A 20,807-nucleotide genomic window follows, 5' to 3' on the forward strand; every position below is an offset into this window, starting at 1 on the left:
TCTTCAGCTAATAAACAACTTCAGCAAAGTTGCAGGATACAAAATCAATATATAAAAATCACTAGCATTCTTATACACCAACAACAACCACAACTGAGAGCCAAATCAGAAAGGCAACCCCACTCACAACTGCCACACACAGAAATAATATACCTAGGAATACAGCTAACCAGGAAGGTGAAAGATCTCTACAATGAGAATTACAAAACACTGCTCAAAGAAATCAGAGAAGACACAAACAAATGGAAAGACATCCTATGTTCATGTATTGGAAGAATCAGTATCATTAAAATGGCTACACTGCCCAAAGCAATTTACAGATTCAATGCTATTCCTGTCAAACTACCGACGACATTCTTCCCAGGACTAGAAAAAATTGTTTTAAAATTTATATGGAACCAAAAAGGAACCTAAATAGACAAGGCAAGCCTCAGCAAAAAGAGCAAAGCTGGAGGAATCATGTTACTTGACTTCAAACTGTAGTACAAGGCTACAAGTGGCCAAAACAGCATGGCATTGGTACAGAAACTTTTCTTTTGTGATCTTCGTCGTCTTGGAATTATTTTAAACTTATAATTAGTTTGCAGGATATTTTATCTGTTTTGTTTTTTCAAAACTTGAATGTTCAAAGCTATTCCAAATGTTTGTTTTTCTCTTTAATTTTCTTCTTGAAATTTTTATATTCATTTTTAATTTTTTAATTTTTTTATTTCAATAGCTTTAGTGGGGCATAAGTGGTTTTTGGTTATATGGACAGATTATATCATGGTAAAGTCTGGGATTTTAGTATATCCTTTACCAAGATAGTGTACTATGTACCCAATAGGTAGTTTTTCATGTCTTACCCCATCTACCTTCCCCATTTCCCCACTTCTGGGACTCTGTTGTCCATTATACCACTGTAGGCCCTTGCATAATCATAGCTTAGCTCTCACTTAAAACTAAAAAATGTGGTATTTGATTTTCCATTCCTGAGTTGTTTTTCTTAGGTAATAACCCTCCAGTTTAATCCAGGTTGCTGCAAAAGACATGATTTTGTTCTTTTTCATGAGTTAGTAGTATTCCATGGTGTGTGTGTATGTGTGTGTGTGTGTGTGTATCATTTTCTTTATTCACTCATCTGTTGGTGGGCACTTAGGTTGATTCTTTATCTTTGCAGTTGTGAATTGTGCTGTGATAACCATAATTCATGCAGCTGTCTTTTTCATATAATGAATTCTTTTCCTTTTGGTAAGATACCCAGTAGTGGGATTGCTGGATCAAATGGTAGATCTACTTTTAGTTCTTAGAGAAATCTCTTTACTGTTTACATTCCCAGCAGCAGCATATAAGTGTTCCCTTTTCACCACATCCATGCCAACATCTTTTGTTTTTTTACTTTTTAATAATAGTCATTCTGGCCAGGCTTGGTGGCTCACACCTGTGATTCCAGCACTTGGGGAGGCCAAGGTGGGTGGATCACCTGAGGTCAGGAGTTCCAGACCAGCCTGGCCAACATGGTAAAATCCCATCTTTACTAAAAATATAAAAATTAGCCAAGCATGGTGACACGCACACTTGTAGTTCTGGGAGGCTGAGGCAGGAGAATTGCTTGAACCTGGGGGGTGGAGGTTGCAGTGAGCCGAGATCTCGCCACTGCACTCCAGCCTGGGTGACAGAGCAAGACTGTCTCAAAACAAACAAACCAAAAAAAAAAAAAAAGCAAACAAACAAAAATAACGGGCATTCTGGTTGCGGTAAGGTGGTATCTCATTGTGGTTTTAGTTTGCATTTTCCTAATGATTAGTGATGTTGAACATTTTTCATGTTTCCCGGCTATTTGTATATCTTCTTTCAAGAAATATCTGTTCATGTCATTTGCCCACTTTTTAATACGATTATTTGTTTTCTTCTTGCTAATTTAAATTTCTTATAGATTCTGGATATTAGTCCTTGTCAGATCTATAGTTTAAAAATATTTTTCTCCCATTCTGTAAGTTGTCTGTTCACTCTGTTGATTATTTCTTTTGCTTTGCAGAAGCTTTTTTAGTTCAATTAGGTCCCCTTCATTTATTTTTGTTTTTGTTGTATTTACTTTTGGGGCCTTAGTCATGAAATTTTTACATTTAAAGCCTTAATCTGTTCATGAGACTGATATACCCAAATATTCAAAACTTAGAAGTTATGTTAGCTTATCCTTTGTCTTTGAGAACATATTAAGATTACAAATAGGATCTTTTTTCTAATTGCTTATTGCCGGTGTCAAAGAAAACTTTTGATTTGTGTATGTTTGTATGTCTGCCTACCTAATTAAACTCTTACCAATTCAAACAGTGTTTAGTCAGTTTGTATGTATTCTCTAGGCAGACAATCATATTATCTTACACATAATGAAAGTTTTATTAGAGTGGTGAGGACAATGCAAATATTATATGGTAGTAATAAAATATCTGGACGTAAATTTTTGCCAAAAGCAATATAGGTCTCCCATTTCAGTTAAGCTTCCATTTTAAGCAAATAATTTTGGATAGTCCCTTTTAAGTATATACTTTATCAAAAGCTGCTTATTAAAATTGGGCATATATGTGACATGCAGTATTCTGTAAAAACAAAATATTTGAGATTTCACAAACTCTTAAATTGACTTCTCTTCCAAAGTCCTCTGCCCACTGTATTTTCTCTGAATTTTTTTTTTTTTGGTGGAAGAACAGACTGTCGCTCTGTCACCCAGGCTAAAGTGCAGTGGCGTGATCACAGCTCTCTGCACCTTCAACCTCCCAGGCTTAAGCAATCCTCCTACCCCAACCTTCTGAGTAGTTGGGACTACAGGTGCATGCCACTACCCTTGGTTATTTTATTTTATTTTATTTTATTTTTTCAAGACAAGGTCTCACTCTGTCACCAAGGCTGAAGTGTAGTGGTGCGATCTCAGCTCATTGCAGCCTCTTATGCCTAGGCTCAAGTGATCCTCTGGCATCAGCCTCCCAAATTGCTGGGATTACAGACATGAGCCACCACGCTGGGTCTTTTTTCAAACTTTTGAAGAATATCTATATAATGTTCAGAGCACACATCTGACTCTGCCCTGGCCTGGCTTCAGACTTCAGTCTCCTAAAGCTTCTATTACTTTATTCACAAATCAGTTATTCTTTGGTCAGAATATAGTTTATAATAACAGTTCTTTGTTATCACTTCTTTTCTATCCTCTTTAGAAATGTATTAGCAAAAACAAAACAATTTTGGGGTTACTTAACCTTTAAAAAGGAATTCAAGGACAATTAAACATTTTTGTGCTCAACTTGTGCATGCTCTAGAAAACCAGTTCTGTTTCCCTGAGAAAATAAAAAGACATGTCTGGAAATATTTATATACTACTATGCTTATTTCAGCATTAATTATAAAAAATAATAAACATCTTAACCAACAATAGGGAATTGGTTATATTTTATTTATATCTACATGATAGTATAATATTCATGATAAATATATAATATATAAATATTATTCATAATAATATTTATATAATGTTAAAAATATATAAATACATGGGAAAATACATGTTAGAGGAAGTGGAGAAAAACAGGATTCATAAACACACAAACACACGCATACCTTCAGAGATAAATGGTTGCTAGGAAATGTTACATGTTACAGAATTTATTTCACTTTCGTTTTATTTAAATTTTTCTGCCATGTATTTATATTAGTATAAAATAATATGCATAAGGTGATTTATGAAGATAATTTAGAAGTGAAAGAACATGGGTTCTAGAGATGCAGAGACTTGGATTCTAGTCCTGCCAGTGTCACAAACTCTTTATAACCTTAATGTCTAACAGTCTTGGTTTCATTGTTTGTAGAATGAGTCTTGTGAGATATGGTTATATATAAAGTATCTTACCAACCAGAGAGATTATTATATTAGCACGTACCTTTTATTTGCAGATGGATGGCCTAATTGCAGATTATCTACTTCATACATTTTGGCAATTAAACAAGCAAGTAAACGAAGCAGGTGTTTGTAATGCATTAACGTATAGACTTTAGCAATGTCTAACAATTCCAGCCTTGCAACCTTGAAGTGTAATTTGCTTATAGGCTATACTAAGTTCTTAAAGAAAAGTAGACATAAACAAAGACAGAACATCCTGAAAAGGATTCCCCCATTGCCTGTTCCCAGACATGTTGTAACATTTTTATGGGCATGGTATGTGTGAAATGGTGAGGTCAGGGTAGAAGGGAGTTGTCAAAAACATACGTCATTGCTCATACACTCATGCATGTATGAAAACAGTATTATTTGTCAGATTATGTGGTATGTTTTGTCACTTCAAATATATGTGTTTTCTCAGTGACTTGTAAAAAGGAGGGCGCAATGTTAAGTCAGTCTGTTATGAAGTCAGTTCTAAACATTTTGGGTTTTGCACCTGTGATAGCTTTTTTTTTTTTTTCTGTTTGCCTATAAAGACACTGGGGAGAGAAAAATCCTGATTTTTATCCTGTTTGTTTAATGCTTATCATCCTGCTTACTATCTTTTAGTGACTACTCTCCAGCTGTCTAAACATTTTCCTCACGTTCCTGTCGGAAGTGTGGAACCCAGGTTCAAGAATTGGGATGTCCACATCCTCATTGTTTATTTCTCTAACACATTTTTAGTTAAGAATGGAAAAGACTGAGCCAGCTAGCATTATTACATTTGAAATCCAAATTCTATGAGGAGTACTTCTCATTAAATTGTGGGTTTGTATTCTTATACTCCAGAATCTATTATCGCTTAATCTTATGATACAGTGAATTTGAAAAAGAGTCATTTAACTGCAGGTTAGGGTCATTTCTTTTCATCCTTTGAAAAAGAATATTTGTAAACTGAATTGTGTAAATTATTGTTATATTTCTGACTATGTCTGTTAGTGTTTTATTTTATTTGAGAATATAGAATTCAAAATATTCTGTAAAATATGATTCTAATGGTATTTTTTAATGCACAGTATATTTAATGTCATTTACATGTGAAATAGAGGATCTCATATGTAACCAGTGTCTAGTTAACTATCTTGACAACCTCTCTGTCAAAAATGTGGTAAAAAAACATCTGACCAGGCCAACCGTTAATTACTATACTATTTGAGCTGTGGTCACATTAAGCTGAGTTTTGAAGAAGTCTGTTGGATCTGAAAATTGATCCTTGGAATTTCCCTAAAGTTTTAAGGGTAATACTTTTTAATCGCAGAATTATCTTATAGTGTAAACTAACATATTTATGAGGCTATTTAAGTGACTAAGGTGGTCTTACTACCTAAACCCTCACATTCTTTTTTTGGATGTTATATGTTTATTATTTTCTATTAGAAGAAGGAATTTTCTTATAGGCTTTTTAAAAAGAGACACATTTAATTTAAAGGTTATACATTAAAACATGGCTCAATAGCAAAGGTCTTGGGAAATATTGAGAACCTAAAATATTTCATTTCAAGAGATCATTTAATTTAGTCACAATGCTATGGACATCTTTTGTTATTCTGTTATATTTTTCTTATATTGTCTGTGTGTGCAAAGCATTTGAGAAAAGTGGGCACATTAATAGTTATTTTTTCTAGTTTCAGGCAGCAAAATATCTGACTGCCCATTTAAGTAATAGATTTACTGTAGTTTCCCCCTTAATCCATGGTTTTGCTTTCTGTGGTTTTATTTACCCATGATCAACTGAGGTCCAAAAATATTAAATGGAAAATTCTAGAAATAATTCATTGGTTTTAAATTATGCACCATCTGAGTAGTATGATGAAATCTCACACTATCCCACCTGGGATATGCATCATCCCTTTGTCCAGCATATCCACACTGTATACACTATGCACCCATTAGTCAGTAACCGTCTTATCTGATTTACCATCAGAAGGTCAATAGTAGCCTATAGCTGTGTCACAGTGTTTATGTCATTCACCTTTCATCTCATCACAAAGGCATTAAATTATCTCACATCATCACAAGAAAGGTAAGTATAATACAATAATACATTTTGAGAGAGACCCCACTCATATAACTTTTATTATAGTCTAATATCATAATTGTTATATTTTATTATTATTGTTCATCTCTTACTATGTATACTTATAAACTAAACATTATCATTGTTATGTATGTATAGGAAAAAACATAGTACATATAGGGTTCCATATACATACATACATACATAGTACATATAGGGCTCAGTATTATCCACAGTTTCTGGTAACCACTGTGGGATCTTGAACATATCCTCCATAGGTAAGAGGGGACTTATATGCCTATATGTATATGGTTATAAAAAGTTGCATTATTATTTCTGTTAGGTAACTTCAATTTGAGAAGTCAAATATATTTGGTAGAATAAGAACTAAAATGAAGAGATTTTGCTTTTTCTTATTGAAAACCTGTAGTTCCTTTAAAAATGTGAAAATAAGCAGTCATCATTCTCTAGTGTATGTTTTTCGTACCATTTACCAAGCCTAGTGATTAGCTAATGATGATGAATGACAGACTTCTATGCAAATGGAATTATTTGCTGTTAATTCACAGAACTGATTCACTTTTAATCAGAGGGGCAGTTTGTGGTGGTGGTAGAACTGATGATGCAGGCTGTATCATTACATTATGTTCTAACCCAAGCTCACATACTTCTTTCCTGATTCTGAGGCTCATTTTAGAAAGTGATGTACCTTATTCACGAAAGAAGTTTGTTGAGAGAAAGTAAAAGGATTTTGAAAGATATTTTTGGCTTTTGTTGTAGCCTGATAAAACTTTTCAGTTCTACCAAGGATTATACCTTTCTATTACCCAAGCAGTTTAAGCCAAGGGTAGTTACATGTTAACACCCATTCTCATCAAAATAGCAGTTCCCATAATTTTAGTCTCAGTACCCTTTATACTGTCACAAATTATTGAGAACTCTAAAAAAATTTTGTTTATGTGGTTTTATCAGTTCATTTATATATTAGAAATTACAACTAATTTTTTTTTTTTTTTTTTTTTTTTTGAGATGGAGTCTCGCTCTTGTTGCCCAGGCTGGAGTTCAATCACGCGATCTTTGCTCACTGCAACCTCTGCCTCCCAGGTTCAAGCAATTCTCCTGTCTCAGCCTCCCAAGTAGCTGAGATTGCAGACATGTGCCACCACACCCAGCTAATTTTTATATTTTCATTAGAAGTGGGGTTTCACCATGTTGGCCAGGCTGATCTCAAACTCCTGACCTCAATTGATCCACCCACTTCGGCCTCCCAAAGTGCTGGGATTACAGGCGTGAGCCATCGCACCTGGCCACAACTAAAATAATTTTTTTAAAAAATTTTACCCACTTTTAAATAACAAAATCCCATTCCATGTTAACAAAAATACCATGTTTTTATGAAAAATAACTGTCTTTTCCAAAACAAAAAAAATACAGAAAAGAGTGATACTCTGTTACATTTTTGTAAATGTCTTTGATATTGGCTTCATAGAAGCAGCTGGATTCTCATACCTGCTTTTGCATTCAAGCTCTTGGATTTGATTTTTTTGGTTGAAGTATATGAAGCAAATCAAATCTCACAAATATGTCATTGGAAAAGTAAGGAGTATTTAGTAGCTTTTTCAGATAATTACGGATACTCTTCTTTATATACTGCTCCAATATCCAATGAATAGTAGTTTCTTAAAGGTTAGTTACTGTGGAATTTGTAACCACGTCTGTGAATTTTTTATATTGTTACATTAAAATCTGTTGGTGTACTGGGCACTTTGAATGGATCTTTCACGTGCATGATTTTATATCATGCACTGGTCATTTGGCAAATATGGGTTTAATGAGTTATATACAGCTTCCAAATATTGACACATGTCACTATATAATACTTAAAATATAACATTAACTAATAGTATAATATTTGTCATAGAAGTCTTAAAATATTGCAAAACTGTCAGGTACTTGAAAGCTCGTATTTTATCATTGATAACAAATTTTCTTAGATCTTTATCTTGAAGTGACAGGCCCAGATGATTCATGTTGAGAAAATATCTGCCAAATACATGTCTGCCAAAATATGTTTGGCATATATAATGCCAGTTATAATGAAATTAAAATGTTTATTGCCTCATCAAGGGCCTTTTCAATTAAGACTGACTTTTTTATTGCAAATGTGCAGCTATAAAGAATACAGCAATTACTAGTATGGTTTGGTGCCACTGCTTTGATTCCTATTAAGACACAAGCAGTTTTACTCACAGGAAAGAAACAACCAATATCTCAGTTTTATTATGAAAATAATTTTGACATTGGGGACTCTTGATAGCTGCTATTCTAGAATAAAATAGGCTTATTGCAGTCACAAATAAGCCTGAGATATAGGGTTATGGAATTTATTATAGATGGGTTGTTGAGAGAAAAATATATGGGTATCAAGGACAGTTTTTAATATCTGCAGGTTCCTAAGGGCTGACTGTGGGACTTCATTATCTGCAGATTTTGATATTAGTGAGGGGACCTGTAACCAATCCTCCACAGATACCAAGGGACACATAAAGACAATGATGTAGGTTTTTCTTTACCAGATTAGTATCAATAGATAAGAAGTTCTAGGGAAATACAGAGGAGAATAGGTTGTCATTATTATTGTTGTTGTTATTCATAATAAAGATGATTTTGGAGTATAGTAGAGGAACAGCCTGGCCTGATTCTTTGGTTTGGAGAGGGCTAGAGAAGCTAGGAAGTTTCAAAGAAGACTTCATAGAATAAATGATTCTTAAGTGATCAGTAATATTTTGAATAAATTGCTATTTTAAACTGAATATATAATAGAAATGTTTTTACTGATTTGCTAATTAAGGTACGGTTAAGCCTTTCTCTAGAGAAACTGTGAACATGATTAACATCCCTCTCCAAATGTAGGAAATCATGTCAATCTTATTTTCTGATGTCTCTAGACTCATACAAGGTAGGCAATGAGACAGTGAAAGCAGGAGCTAGTTTTGAAAAATGTCTGTGCAAAAGAGGAAAATGTCAAAGAGATGATGATAGAAACATGGGTTGGATTAAAGAGGGTCATGGTCATAATACCTAACATTTACATCCACTGGATTATATGCCAGGGGCTTCTCTGAGCACTTTGCCATGTGTATGTAAGATCAGTTGAATGTATTTATGTAAGTCTACTTCTGGGCTCTCTGTTCTGTTTCGTTGATCTGTTTGCCTATTCTTTTGCCAGTACCACACTGTCTTATTTACTACAGCTTCCTGATAGGTCTCAAAGTTTGGTAGTGTCAGTCCTCCAACTGTTTTTCCCCAATATTGTATTGGCTATCCTGGATCTTTTGCCTCTCTTTATAAACTTTAGGATCATTTTGTTAATATCCATAAAATAACTTGCTGGGATTGTTTTTGGAATTATGATGAATAGGTGGGTCAAAGTGGGATGAACTGACATTTTGTCAGTATTGAGTCTTCCTTTCCATGAACATGGAATCTCTCATTTAGTTCTTTGATTTCTTTCATCAGACTGTTATAGTTTTCCTCGTATAGATCTTTTGCATATTTTGTTAGATTTATACCTAATTATTTCATTTAGTGGAGTGCTAATGTAAATGGTATTATATTTTTGCCTCAAATTCCACTTATTTCTGACATAAAGGAAAAGTGGTTGATTTTTGTATATTAACTTTGTACCTTAGAACTTTTTTTTTTTTTTTTTTTTTTTTGAGACGGAGTCTCCCTCTGTAGCCCAGACTGGAGTGCAGTGGCCGGATCTCAGCTCACTGCAAGCTCCGCCTCCCGGGTTTACGCCATTCTCCTGCCTCAGCCTCCCGAGTAGCTGGGACTACAGGGGCCCGCCACCTCGCCCGGCTAGTGTTTTGTATTTTTTGGTAGAGACGGGGTTTCACCGGGTTAGCCAGGATGGTCTCGATCTTCTGACGTCGTGATCCGCCCGTCTCAGCCTCCCAAAGTGCTGGGATTACAGGCTTGAGCCACCGCGCCAGGCCTTAGAATTTGTTTTTAATTGTTTATTAGTTCCAGGGGGGGTTTTTGTTTGTTTGTTTGTTTTGTCCTTTCAGATTATCTGTTTACACAATCATGTCATCTGTGAACAAAAGCAGTTTTGTTCCTTTCCTCCCAATATATATGCTTTTTATTTCTTTTTCATTTTATTGCTTTAGCTAAGACTTCTAGGATAATATTAAGAAGCGTGGTGAGAGGGGCATCCTTAACTTTATTCCCCTGATCATTTGAGTTTTTCATCATTAAGTATGCTACTAGCCGTAGGAGTTTTTTTTTTTTTTTTTTAAAGATAGTCTTTATCAAGTTGAGGAAGCTTCCCTCTACTTCTAGTGTACTGAGGCTATTTATCATCAATAGGTATTGGATTTTGTCAAATGCATTTTCTGCATCTATTGGTATGATCACATGGTTATTCTTTAGCCTGTTGATATGATGTAATGGTTTAATTGATTTTTGAATGGTTAACCAGCCTTGCATGCCTGGGATGAATTCCACTTGGTTATGATATTCTTTTTATTCATTGTTGAATTCAACTTGCTAATATTTTTGCTTTTATGTTTACGAGCAATATTGGTCAATAATTTTTATTTCTGTAACTGTCTATATCTGGTTTTGGTATTAGTATAGTGCTGGCCTCATAGAATGAAGAAGGTATTCCCTTTGCTTCTGTTTTCTGAAAGAGTTTGCAGATAATTGGTGTACAGTTGTCCTTTGGAATCTGCAGGGGGATTGGTCCAAGAATCCCACACACATACCAAAATCCGAAGATGCTCAAATGTTTTATATTAAATGGTGTGGTATGTGCATATAACCCATGCATATTCTCCTTTATATTGTAAATCATCTCTAGATTACTTATACCTAAGACAATGTAAATGTTATGTAAATAGCTACTACCTGGATTTTTATATATACTATTTTTATTGTTGTATTGTTATTTTTCTTTTTTTTCCCAAATATTTTTGATCCATGGTTGATTGAATCCACAGATGTAGAACCCACAGATACAGAGGGCTGACTGTAACTTCTTCCTTAAATGTTTAAAAGAATCCACCAGTCAATCCATCTGGGCCTGGGGCTTTCTGTTTTGGAAAGTTATTAATTATTCAGTTTCTCTAACAATATAGGACTATTCTGATTGTCCATTTCTTGTGTGAGTTTTGGCAGATTGTGTCTTTCAAGAAATTGGTACATTTCATGTACATTGTCACAGCTGTGGGCATAGAGTTGTCTATAATATTCATTGATTATCTTTTAAAAGTTCATGGGAACTTTTGTGTGGAGGAAAAGTTAAATATTAAATTTGAACTCAACTGAACATGGACACAAACAATGGTCACCAAGTCCTGGAACAGGTTGTGTGAGCCTCTTGAGGCGTTCTTCCAGCACTGTTTCAGAGAAATCTCTATTTCAATCTATTCCTATACCTTGGTTATTGAAAAGCAATAGGCTAGGTGCAGTGGCTCACACCTGTAATCCCAGCACTTTGGGAGGCCAAGGCAGGTGGATCACTTGAAGTCAGGAGTTCAAGACCAGCCTGGCCAACATTGCAAAACCCCGTTGGTACTAAAAATACACGAATTAGCCGGGGACGATGGCGGGCACCTGTAATCCCAGCTACTCAGGAGGCTGAGGCAGGAGAATCACTTGAACCCAGGAGGCGGAGGTTGCTGTGAGCCAAGATCGTGTCACTGCGCTCCAGCCTGGGCGACAGAGCAGGACTCATCCCAAAAAAAAGAAAACCAATAGACAATCATAAAAACAAGTTGACTTTTTTGTGTTCCCTGAGCACAGTCACCAAGGGCCTTCGTGACTGGACCTCCTGCCAAACAACTCGTTACAAAAACAGCTAGGTTCCCACGCTGCACTGAAGCTTCATGAGACCTCTCCTTGTCTGTGTACAGACAAGTGGCTGACTATGGTGCCCAGGCTGTTGCTTCCCAGTCTGGTGGTTGTTAGAAACAAGTGCTCGGAGCCACAAAGTGAAACCAGCACTCAGGCAAAAAGCGTTCTCAGCAAGGCAATTTACTTCTGCCGAAGGGTGCTCCCTGCATCAGCCACGATTGCAAGAGCACACTGAACAAATAGGGTAGATGCGCGATTCACAAGGGAGTGGGTAGCAATTGTTCTTCTGCTGTGGCACAAGACGTGTCTGGACATGTCTGGGCAAGTTAGGGCACGGCAAGAGCAGGAGGGCTGCTTGCAGGCTAAAAACAAGAAAGTACAAGGAGATAGGGCCTTCGAACCAAGGACATTACACAATGAAACCCTTTGAAGAGGAATTCACCACCTCTGGCATGGTGAATCTTCCATAGTCTGGTGAGTGCGGTGTCCAGCTCTGGAGCCCAGGCTGTTGCTTCCCAGTTTGGTGGTGAATCCTCCATAGTCTGGTGGGTGTAAAGACATTTATCTCTTTTTCCCTTCTCCCCTTCGCAATGCAATTTGCTTATTATATCATTTGCTTATTATATCAATTTGCTTAATTTATTAGTTTGCTTATTGTATCATTTACCTGTTAAATCTACATATGGGATAAAGCTTGTTTACCTTTAAAAGTATTGTGTATGTGCCTTTTCTTCTCTCGCGGGTCTCCCGCCCAGAACAATCTGTACTGATATTCCCTCTTTCATTTCATTTGTTAGTAATTGGTGCCTTTTTTTTTCTTAAGTAGCCTAGCTAGAGGCTTATTGATCTTTTCAAAGAAGCAGCCTTTTATTTTATTGATTTTTCTCTACTGAGTTTCTGTTTTTAATATCATTGATTTCAATTTTAACTTTTATTTTCTTTATTTGCTTACTCTGGATGCAATTTGCTCTTCTTTTCTAGTTTCCAAAGGTCAAAGCTTAGATTACTGACTTTAGATCTTTCTTCTTTTCTAATATGTGCATTCAGTGATATAAATTTTTCTGTAAGCACTGCTTTCACCACATCCCACAAATTTTGATGTTGGATTTTCATTTTCAGTTAGCTCAAAATATATTTTAAATTTCTCTTGAGATTTCATCTTTGACTCATAATGTTATTTAAAAAGTATTATTTGGCTGGGTGCAGTAGCTCATGCCCATAATCCTGGCACTTTGGAAGACTGACGCAGGAGAATTGCTTGAGTCCGGGAGTTCGAGACCAGCCTGGACAACATGGAAAGACCCTTTCTCTACAAAATAAAAAATAAAAAATATTAGCCAGATATGCTGGTAGGTGCCTGTGGTTCCAGCTACTCAGGAGGCTGAGATGGGAGAATCGCTTGAGCCCAGGAGGTTGAGGTTAAAGTGAGCTGTGATCATGCCACTACACTCCATCCTGGGTAACAGAACAAGACCCTATATCAAAAAAAAAAAAAAAAAAAGTGTTGTTTAACCTCCAAGTATTTCTGGATTTTCCAGCTATCTGTCGGTTACTGATTTCTAGTTTAATTCTGTCATGGTCTAACAGCAGACATTGTATGATTTCTCTTCTTTAAATTTGTTAAAGTATGTTTTATGGACAAGAATATGGTCTGTCTTGCTGAACAAGATATCTCTTTTTTTGTAATGAATTGAAGACTCTCAGATTCATACGGAAATTTTAAAATAACTCTATTTTCTCTCAGTGATAAATATTTTGCACTTGATTTCCAATTTATTCCATGATTTGTTCTCGTAGTTAGGAGGGAGTCTTTCATTTTGATGTGGTGTTCCTACATATGCCAACCTAGGTCTCAGAAATGGCACCCAGAGTGGCATCTGTGGGAAATCTAGGCTGTCTTCATGAAATATATATGCACATTGGTGAAAGTTTTCAACATTATGAATCTGTACATGAACTTTTTAAAAAAAATATAGGCTTTAGAGTCATACCTCATCAGGTAGGAATTTGTTAAAATGGGCAAACATTTAAAATTTCTCAGAGATTAACTAATAATTAACTTCTATTATTTTTAAATGTTACTTTTTTTTTTTTCTATTTCATTTAGTTTTGTCAGCCTGGCGGGTGGCAACTGTCCAGAGAGAGGAAGCAGCCAACGTTCTTTGTGGTTGTCCTGACAGATATTGACTCAGATCGACATTACTGCTCATGCCTGACCTTCTATGAGGCAGAGATTAATCTTCAGGTACAAAACCCTTTACTAGCTAAAGTACAGTCGAAGGTACAACATTTAGGAATGTTTTTTATATGCCATATTTTTGTTAAAACTGCAAGTTTGAGTTTTATGGGCTAGCTTAAGAAGCATGAAGAAATTTTTATGTTTAAGGTTGGAGAGGAGAGCAACATGTTAAAATTACTTTCCAGATTTAATTGTCCTTTTTCGAAACATTGATCATAATCTGAACATTTCTAAAAATAGTGCATCCTTGAATTGGTTTATTAAGAATATTAATTTCTTCTCTTGGTGAACCTATGATTTTCCCTGCCAGCCCTTCTCCTGGGAGGTCTTTCATAGAATGTGGAACATTGACTCAAAATGTTTGCAAATCATAATTACAATGCCTGACATTATTGTTTAGGCATCCAAATGTTAACTCATTCTTCTTAGGGGTAATGTTATCAACATGATCAGGCAGAAATTCATAAGCTAGAACTATGAAGACTTAGAAAATAATTGCTCTTTCAGACTATTGGTTGAGGTTCTTAATTTCACACTACTGGCTCTACTTTCTCTAAGCAGAAAGGAGTTATAACAAAGTATTTGGCAGCTTATGAAATTTTAGGGGTGAGGGACAAGCAGGGAACCAATTCTGGGTACTAGGAACAGCCCAGCTTGGTGCTAGTCTCATAGAAACCATATTCCTTCCACCTTTTACCACTTGGCACTTATGATGCTGGGTATATATCAGACGTTATAACCTTCACCATAGTTGTGCTAGAATATCCATTCTCCTGCAGATATTCACACTGCTGACTTCTGCTTTAGTCTCACGCTGCTGACTTCTGCTTTTAAGTTTTACATGAGTTGTTTCTTTGGTGGAAGTAAGATTGCATACAGAGCCCATTTTGCCCCCAAAAATGAAGGGATTTTTTTTGTTGGTGCTGGTGGTGGTGGTTTTTCTTTCCAGGCTCTATAATACAAGAAGGAAACTGTAAAGGGGATTTGGAAGATATTGAGTAAGCCAGTTTGCATAATCTGCTGTAGTTTCTGCTACATATAGAGTATCACTACTGGGAGAAAAAGATTGGCCTGCTTTCTGAAATGGCTTAACAAAGGAGTGTTTGGTAGTTTTGATTATGTTTATTAAACTCTAAGATCTGAATTTTTTGGATGCAGAAATGTGATTTTTGAGTAAGAGGAGACAAATTACCTTTCATGATGCAGACTCATTATTCAGGTTCATTAGACTGATGTATTAAAACCAACATGCTAGATTACTAATTTATAGAGAATGTGAAAAGTGCTGAAAATGCATATAGAACAAAATATGCATCATCAGCACGTTGTCTTCCTGTCACCAGATCTTAGTAGAAAGCCATATCAAAGTATGGACTTTTGATTATGGAATCAAACTAAGGGATATTTGATGTTAAATACTTAAAGACTATCAGACTAACATAGCCTGTTGCTTCTATTTGAAATTAGAGATTATGTTATCAATGGGGACAGAAAACTTTAAGTGTGATTTAAAGTCTCCTCTCCCCTGGATAATGTGTGGATGTATGTTGCCAACAAATAGCTAATCAACTTCTCATTTTGATCAATTCAATCTGAATAAGTTAGAGAGTGTTCTCTACCCAAGAACCACTTTGTCTCTTTTATTGGCCTTTCATTTCTCTGTTGATCTTTAGCATTTAAGTTAATGCTGAGAATTCAACATTTTCTGTTATTTACATATTCTTGAGGGTATTGCTTCACAACTCCTTGGAATTATCTAATGAAACTAACTATAATTATTTAGATTCTCCCTCTTCACTATTCACCCCTCTTCTTCTAGACAAACTGTCAGAAAGGCAATATATTGACATTATATTAATAGCAGATGTTTATAAGTAGGTTCTAGGAATTCTTGGGTATTTTTCAAACTTTTAATTTGGAAATAATTTTAAACTTAAAGAAAAGTTGCAAGAATAATGCAAATATGTATATAGCCTTTACCCATATTCACCTGTTATTAGTATTTTGCCCCATTGATTTATTTGAGGTCTTTCTTCCCTACCCTTCCTTTCTCCCTTTATCCCTTTCTCCCTCTTCCCCTCCCTTCCCTCCCCTTCTCCCCCATACACACACACACAGTTTATTTTTTCTGAACCATTTGAAAGAAAGTTGCATGTATCATTTACCCTTACCCTAAATTCTTTAGTATATGCTTCAGAGGTACGTGAACAGTATGTAAACAGTACAGTTATCAACCTCAGGAAATTTAACATCAATATAATAAAACCTTCCATCCATGTTCCAGTTTTGTCATTTGACCTAATAATGTCCTTTATAGCACCCCCCATCCCTTTTTTCTTCCAGTACAGGATCTAGAACATACTACATATATCGCATTTAGTTGTCATTTCTCTTTTGTCTCTTTTCATGTGGAATAGTTGTGCAGCCTTTCTTTGTCTATAATGTGGACGTTTTTAAATAATGTAACTTTTCACCCCCATTTTTAATACAATGTTTCTTATTTTGCGTTTTGCAGTGTCTCTCATTGTTAGTTTCAGGCTCTGCACCAACAGTTGGAATATTACCTGTGTTCCTTCTAAGGGACTCTTTCTTTTTTTTTTTTTTTTTTGAGACGGAGTCTCGCTCTGTTGCCCAGGCTGGAGTGCAGTGGCCGGATCTCAGCTCACTGCAAGCTCCGCCTCCCGGGTTTACGCCATTCTTCTGCCTCAGCCTCCCGAGTAGCTGGGACTACGGGCGCCCGCCACCTCGCCCAGCTAGTTTTTTGTATTTTTTAATAGAGACGGGGTTTCACTGTGTTAGCCAAGATGGTCTCGATCTCCTGACCTCGTGATCCGTACACAATGCCTATCTGTCCTTCATTGATGATGTTAATTTTGGTAACTTGGTCAGATGATTGTCAGATTTCTCCACTTTATAGTGGCTATTTTTATGTTTGCAATTAATAATCAGTCTACTGGAAGGCACTCTAAGACTATGCAAATATCCTACTATTCATCAATCATGTTCCCCTAGATTCAGCATTTACTAATGATTCTTGCCTATAGCAATTTTGATTCTGATAACAAAAAATGATTATTTTCTAACTCCATACTCCCTCTATATTTAGCAGTCAGCAGTCGACCTTTTACTATAAGCTAGAACTCTCTCTTCCTGTCTATTTGAGCTATAGACTCGTGGATTCAGGTTTTTTCCCCCAATAATATATAAATCATTAATGCTTTTTATTATTTTAATGCACAAATTATCCCATATTTGACCAGCGTGCACCACTCAGACAGATTTCCATGTTCTTTTCACAGATCTCCTTTTAGGAAAAGTACTTTTTAACTTTTCATCATAACAAGTTGATCTAGGATCATTTTATTCCTTCCCTGCCTCTGCCTTGAAATCAGCCATTTCTTCAAGGAGTCTGGCTGTTTTGAGTAGGGAATAATATTAGAAGCTAAGATCTGGGTTCTTGTGTAGTTTGAATCTGTATGTCAAAAGTTATTTCTCTTTTTAGCTTAGATATTTTCCTACTTGCTATTTTCAGTGGACCCAGAAATCATAATTTATTTTTTACGATCACCTTACAGAAGGTTACAGTCTGCTTCATACCAGATTTTTCCAAGATTCTGAAAATGTAGACAGATTGTGAGAATTCTGGATTCTATATAATTGCACTTAAGTACTAGCCAGAATTGTAAGACCACTTTTCTGGAAACATAAGTTAATGTCTTTTGGGCTTGGTTGGAAAGAGGGTCAAACAATGAAGCAGAATTTGAAAAAAAAAATAGAACCCAGAAGATGTTTCTTTCTTGGTCATCAGTAAAGTTGTTTTCATTTTTGGCATGAACTGTTTACGTCCCTTTTAAAATGTGTTTTTCTTTTCTTTTTGGATCATATCATCAGTTCAAAATAGATCTTTTAATTCTTGTTTGGTGTGAGTTACTTCATACCAAATATACTATGACACATTATTTGGAATCCTAAAGAGGGGGAACTTAGGGACATACACCATCCAAAATATGATTGTGCAACTTTAAAAATGTTAGCTCTGTTATCTTTCCAAGATACAGTAACACTGTCAGTAATCATAAGCAAACCTTTGGCATTAAACTTTTGATAATATGTTCCCAAAATTACTCAACTAGGTAATGTGATCCTAAATTTTTTTAAGTAATCAGTAAAATATGATAGATTTACATTGACTTTTATGACTTAACTAAATAATAAGTTGATTATCTTAAAATATGTTAAGTATAAAATTTTAAATATCTAAAATTTAAATTTAGTTCTGTGTCTTTTTAAAGTTATTTCATATGTTTATATACTTGTCTCTGAATCAGTGGTAATTATGCAGTTCTCAGTGAGAACATTTGGTATGTCATCAAATTGTCATCAAAGAGAGAGGGAATGAATTTTGTAATTTCGAGAGATAAGATGAGGAAAAAAGAGGGAGAGACATAGAAAGCATGAGATATGTTTCTCCATCTCAGTGGGCTTCAAATCTAGCTTGGGAAGCAGAACCAAAACTTAAGTACAAAAACATTCCAAAGTACCATATGCTAAGTATCATTCAGTGAAATAGATAATAATTGCAGACCAAGCAACTGGAATAAATCATACGGAGTTTAAAAGACTCAGTGGACATTTTAATAAGAGCCAACACCTAGAGTAAGGGAAAGAAAAAGAACAATTCAAACAAAAAGCTTGTGAAAAGGAAAAAAGATTGTAGTGCTTATGCTAAATTAAAGTCTTAGGTTCTGGGCACTGTGCTAAAAGTTTCACAACACTTTATTTCATTCTGTTTTATTTAACTCACATATAGTTTATTCTCACAAAACAGCATTTGATAGGTTTTAACATTTCCATTTTACAGATGAGGCTTACTTAGGGACATTCAGTACCAAGTTGAAGTGCTTGACTGATTCTGTCTCCAAGGACCAGATAATAACCACATTTGCTACAAACCTGCGAAAATTGTATCAGTGTGCTATAGGTTCAAGAATTAAGTGTCAAGGATAAAAACAATTATGGGAACAAAAATGATACTCCAGGAGCAGACTCTATTGTGTATAGATCAGTATCCAACAATAGAAGCTTTATAAATCAATGGAATATGTGTATTTCGACAAATATTATTTAAACAGTTGATGAACTATTTGAGAAAACAAAATAAATTTAAACATAATATCATCCAATTAATTCCAAGTAGTTAAGTAATTACCTGGAAAATGGAGTCATAAAAAGGAATTTATAAATTCATCTCTAGGCCAGGCGCAGTGGCTCACACCTGTAATCCCAGCACTTTGGGAGGCCGAGGCGGGCGGATCACGAGGTCAGGAGATCGAGACTGCCCTGGCTAACATGGTGAAACCGTCTCTACTAAAGAAAAATACAAAAAATTAGCTGGGCGTAGTGACGGGTGCCTGTAGTCACAGCTACTCGGGAGGCTGAGGCAGGAGAATAGCATGAACCTGGGAGGTGGAGCTTGCAGTGAGCCAAGATCGCGCCACTGCACTCCAGTCGGGGCGACAGAGTGAGACTCCATCTAAAAAAAAAATTCATCTCTATATGTTATAAAACGGTGGAGAACACCACATACAAAACATTGTATAGATTTAGCTGAAGTACTACAACCCAATCATTTTTGGTACTCCCCCACCCCCACTGTCCCGCTGTTTATCATAGTAAACTATGCTCGTTGTAGAAAACATAGAACATGCAGGAAAAAATTTGGGAGAACAGAAAAAAATGGACATATTTTCTTCCAATAAAAAGGATTTTTTTTTTTTTTTACAAAAATTGCTATACACTAATTGACCATATGGGTAGGTTTAGTTAATCCCCTGATGGACATGTATTTCCTGTTTTGTCAGTATTATGAATAACTGTGATGAATATCTGGAAAAATCTTGATTCCTTCAAGAAGAACTTAGTCCAAGGTAATACAACTCTTTGAACTAAAAGTTAGAAATAGCGGCGTTTGGGAATTGGGCTTGCTGATATTGTAATCAACTTTACACTTGGTAGCATCCTAGAGACTAATTCTTAGGTCTTATTCAACAAGACTAGACTTTGTTAGAGTCTAGTGAAAACTAGCATGTGTAACATAATTCACACAGAGAAAAAATTGGGAGACTTGTATGTTCTGAGTTTATTCTATAGTTTGATAATTTACAACCTTTGCAAATATCCACATGGGATTCTCCTTAGAGTATAGATGGTGAAGATTATGTTTTTTACCAAAGCATCTGTCTTCTCCTCCCCCTTTTTGAAATGAGAATTGGCAAATGGACAGAATGCTGGATCTTAACAGTCACCTTGGTGTCCCTCACAGTTGTATTTTGTAGGAAAAAACTATCACTGAATTAACTATGATTAATTGGTACTACATGCTTAAAATGATGTAAGACATTAAAACAGCAGGAGAAACTTTTAGGAATAAGTTTCCAGAATCCTTCAACATCAAATACTTTTTCTTAAATTTTGACAACAATTTCAGGCTAGGAAGGGCTGCAGTGAGAATTGTGTATTGTTACTATTTCATTTTAAAACAAAGATTACTACATTCAAATGTAATTAAAGGAAAACAAATCTGAACATCTTTTCAGATTGGCAGTTTGGCTTCTCAGATGTTATCTTAAACAGCTTATTTGAACTAATATGTTATTTCTTACAAAGTTTACACAGAAGAGTATAAGATACTGAAAGGAGAAGTAGCTTAAGAGAAGACTTGGCTTGTTAATCCCAGT

The 20,807-nt window shown here is 35.5% G+C and overlaps 1 protein-coding gene across 9 annotated transcripts in view; it reads left to right on the forward strand.

The window, feature by feature from the left end:
- SBF2 (SET binding factor 2) overlaps nt 1-20,807 on the forward strand; it is a 519,305-nt gene that overhangs the window by 225,843 nt on the left and 272,655 nt on the right. For 7 of the 9 annotated variants that reach the window (XM_073018389.1, XM_073018410.1, XM_008007157.3 and 4 more), the window contains exon 3: nt 13,939-14,076. The exons of the other annotated variants lie outside the window; for them this stretch is intronic. In XM_073018389.1, coding sequence (XP_072874490.1) covers nt 13,939-14,076 — 138 coding nt within the window. The remainder of the gene's footprint in view (nt 1-13,938; nt 14,077-20,807) is intronic. 9 annotated transcript variants of the gene reach the window in all.

Source organism: Chlorocebus sabaeus, chromosome 1 (genome assembly GCF_047675955.1).
Source record: "Chlorocebus sabaeus isolate Y175 chromosome 1, mChlSab1.0.hap1, whole genome shotgun sequence".
NCBI lineage: Eukaryota > Metazoa > Chordata > Mammalia > Primates > Cercopithecidae > Chlorocebus > Chlorocebus sabaeus.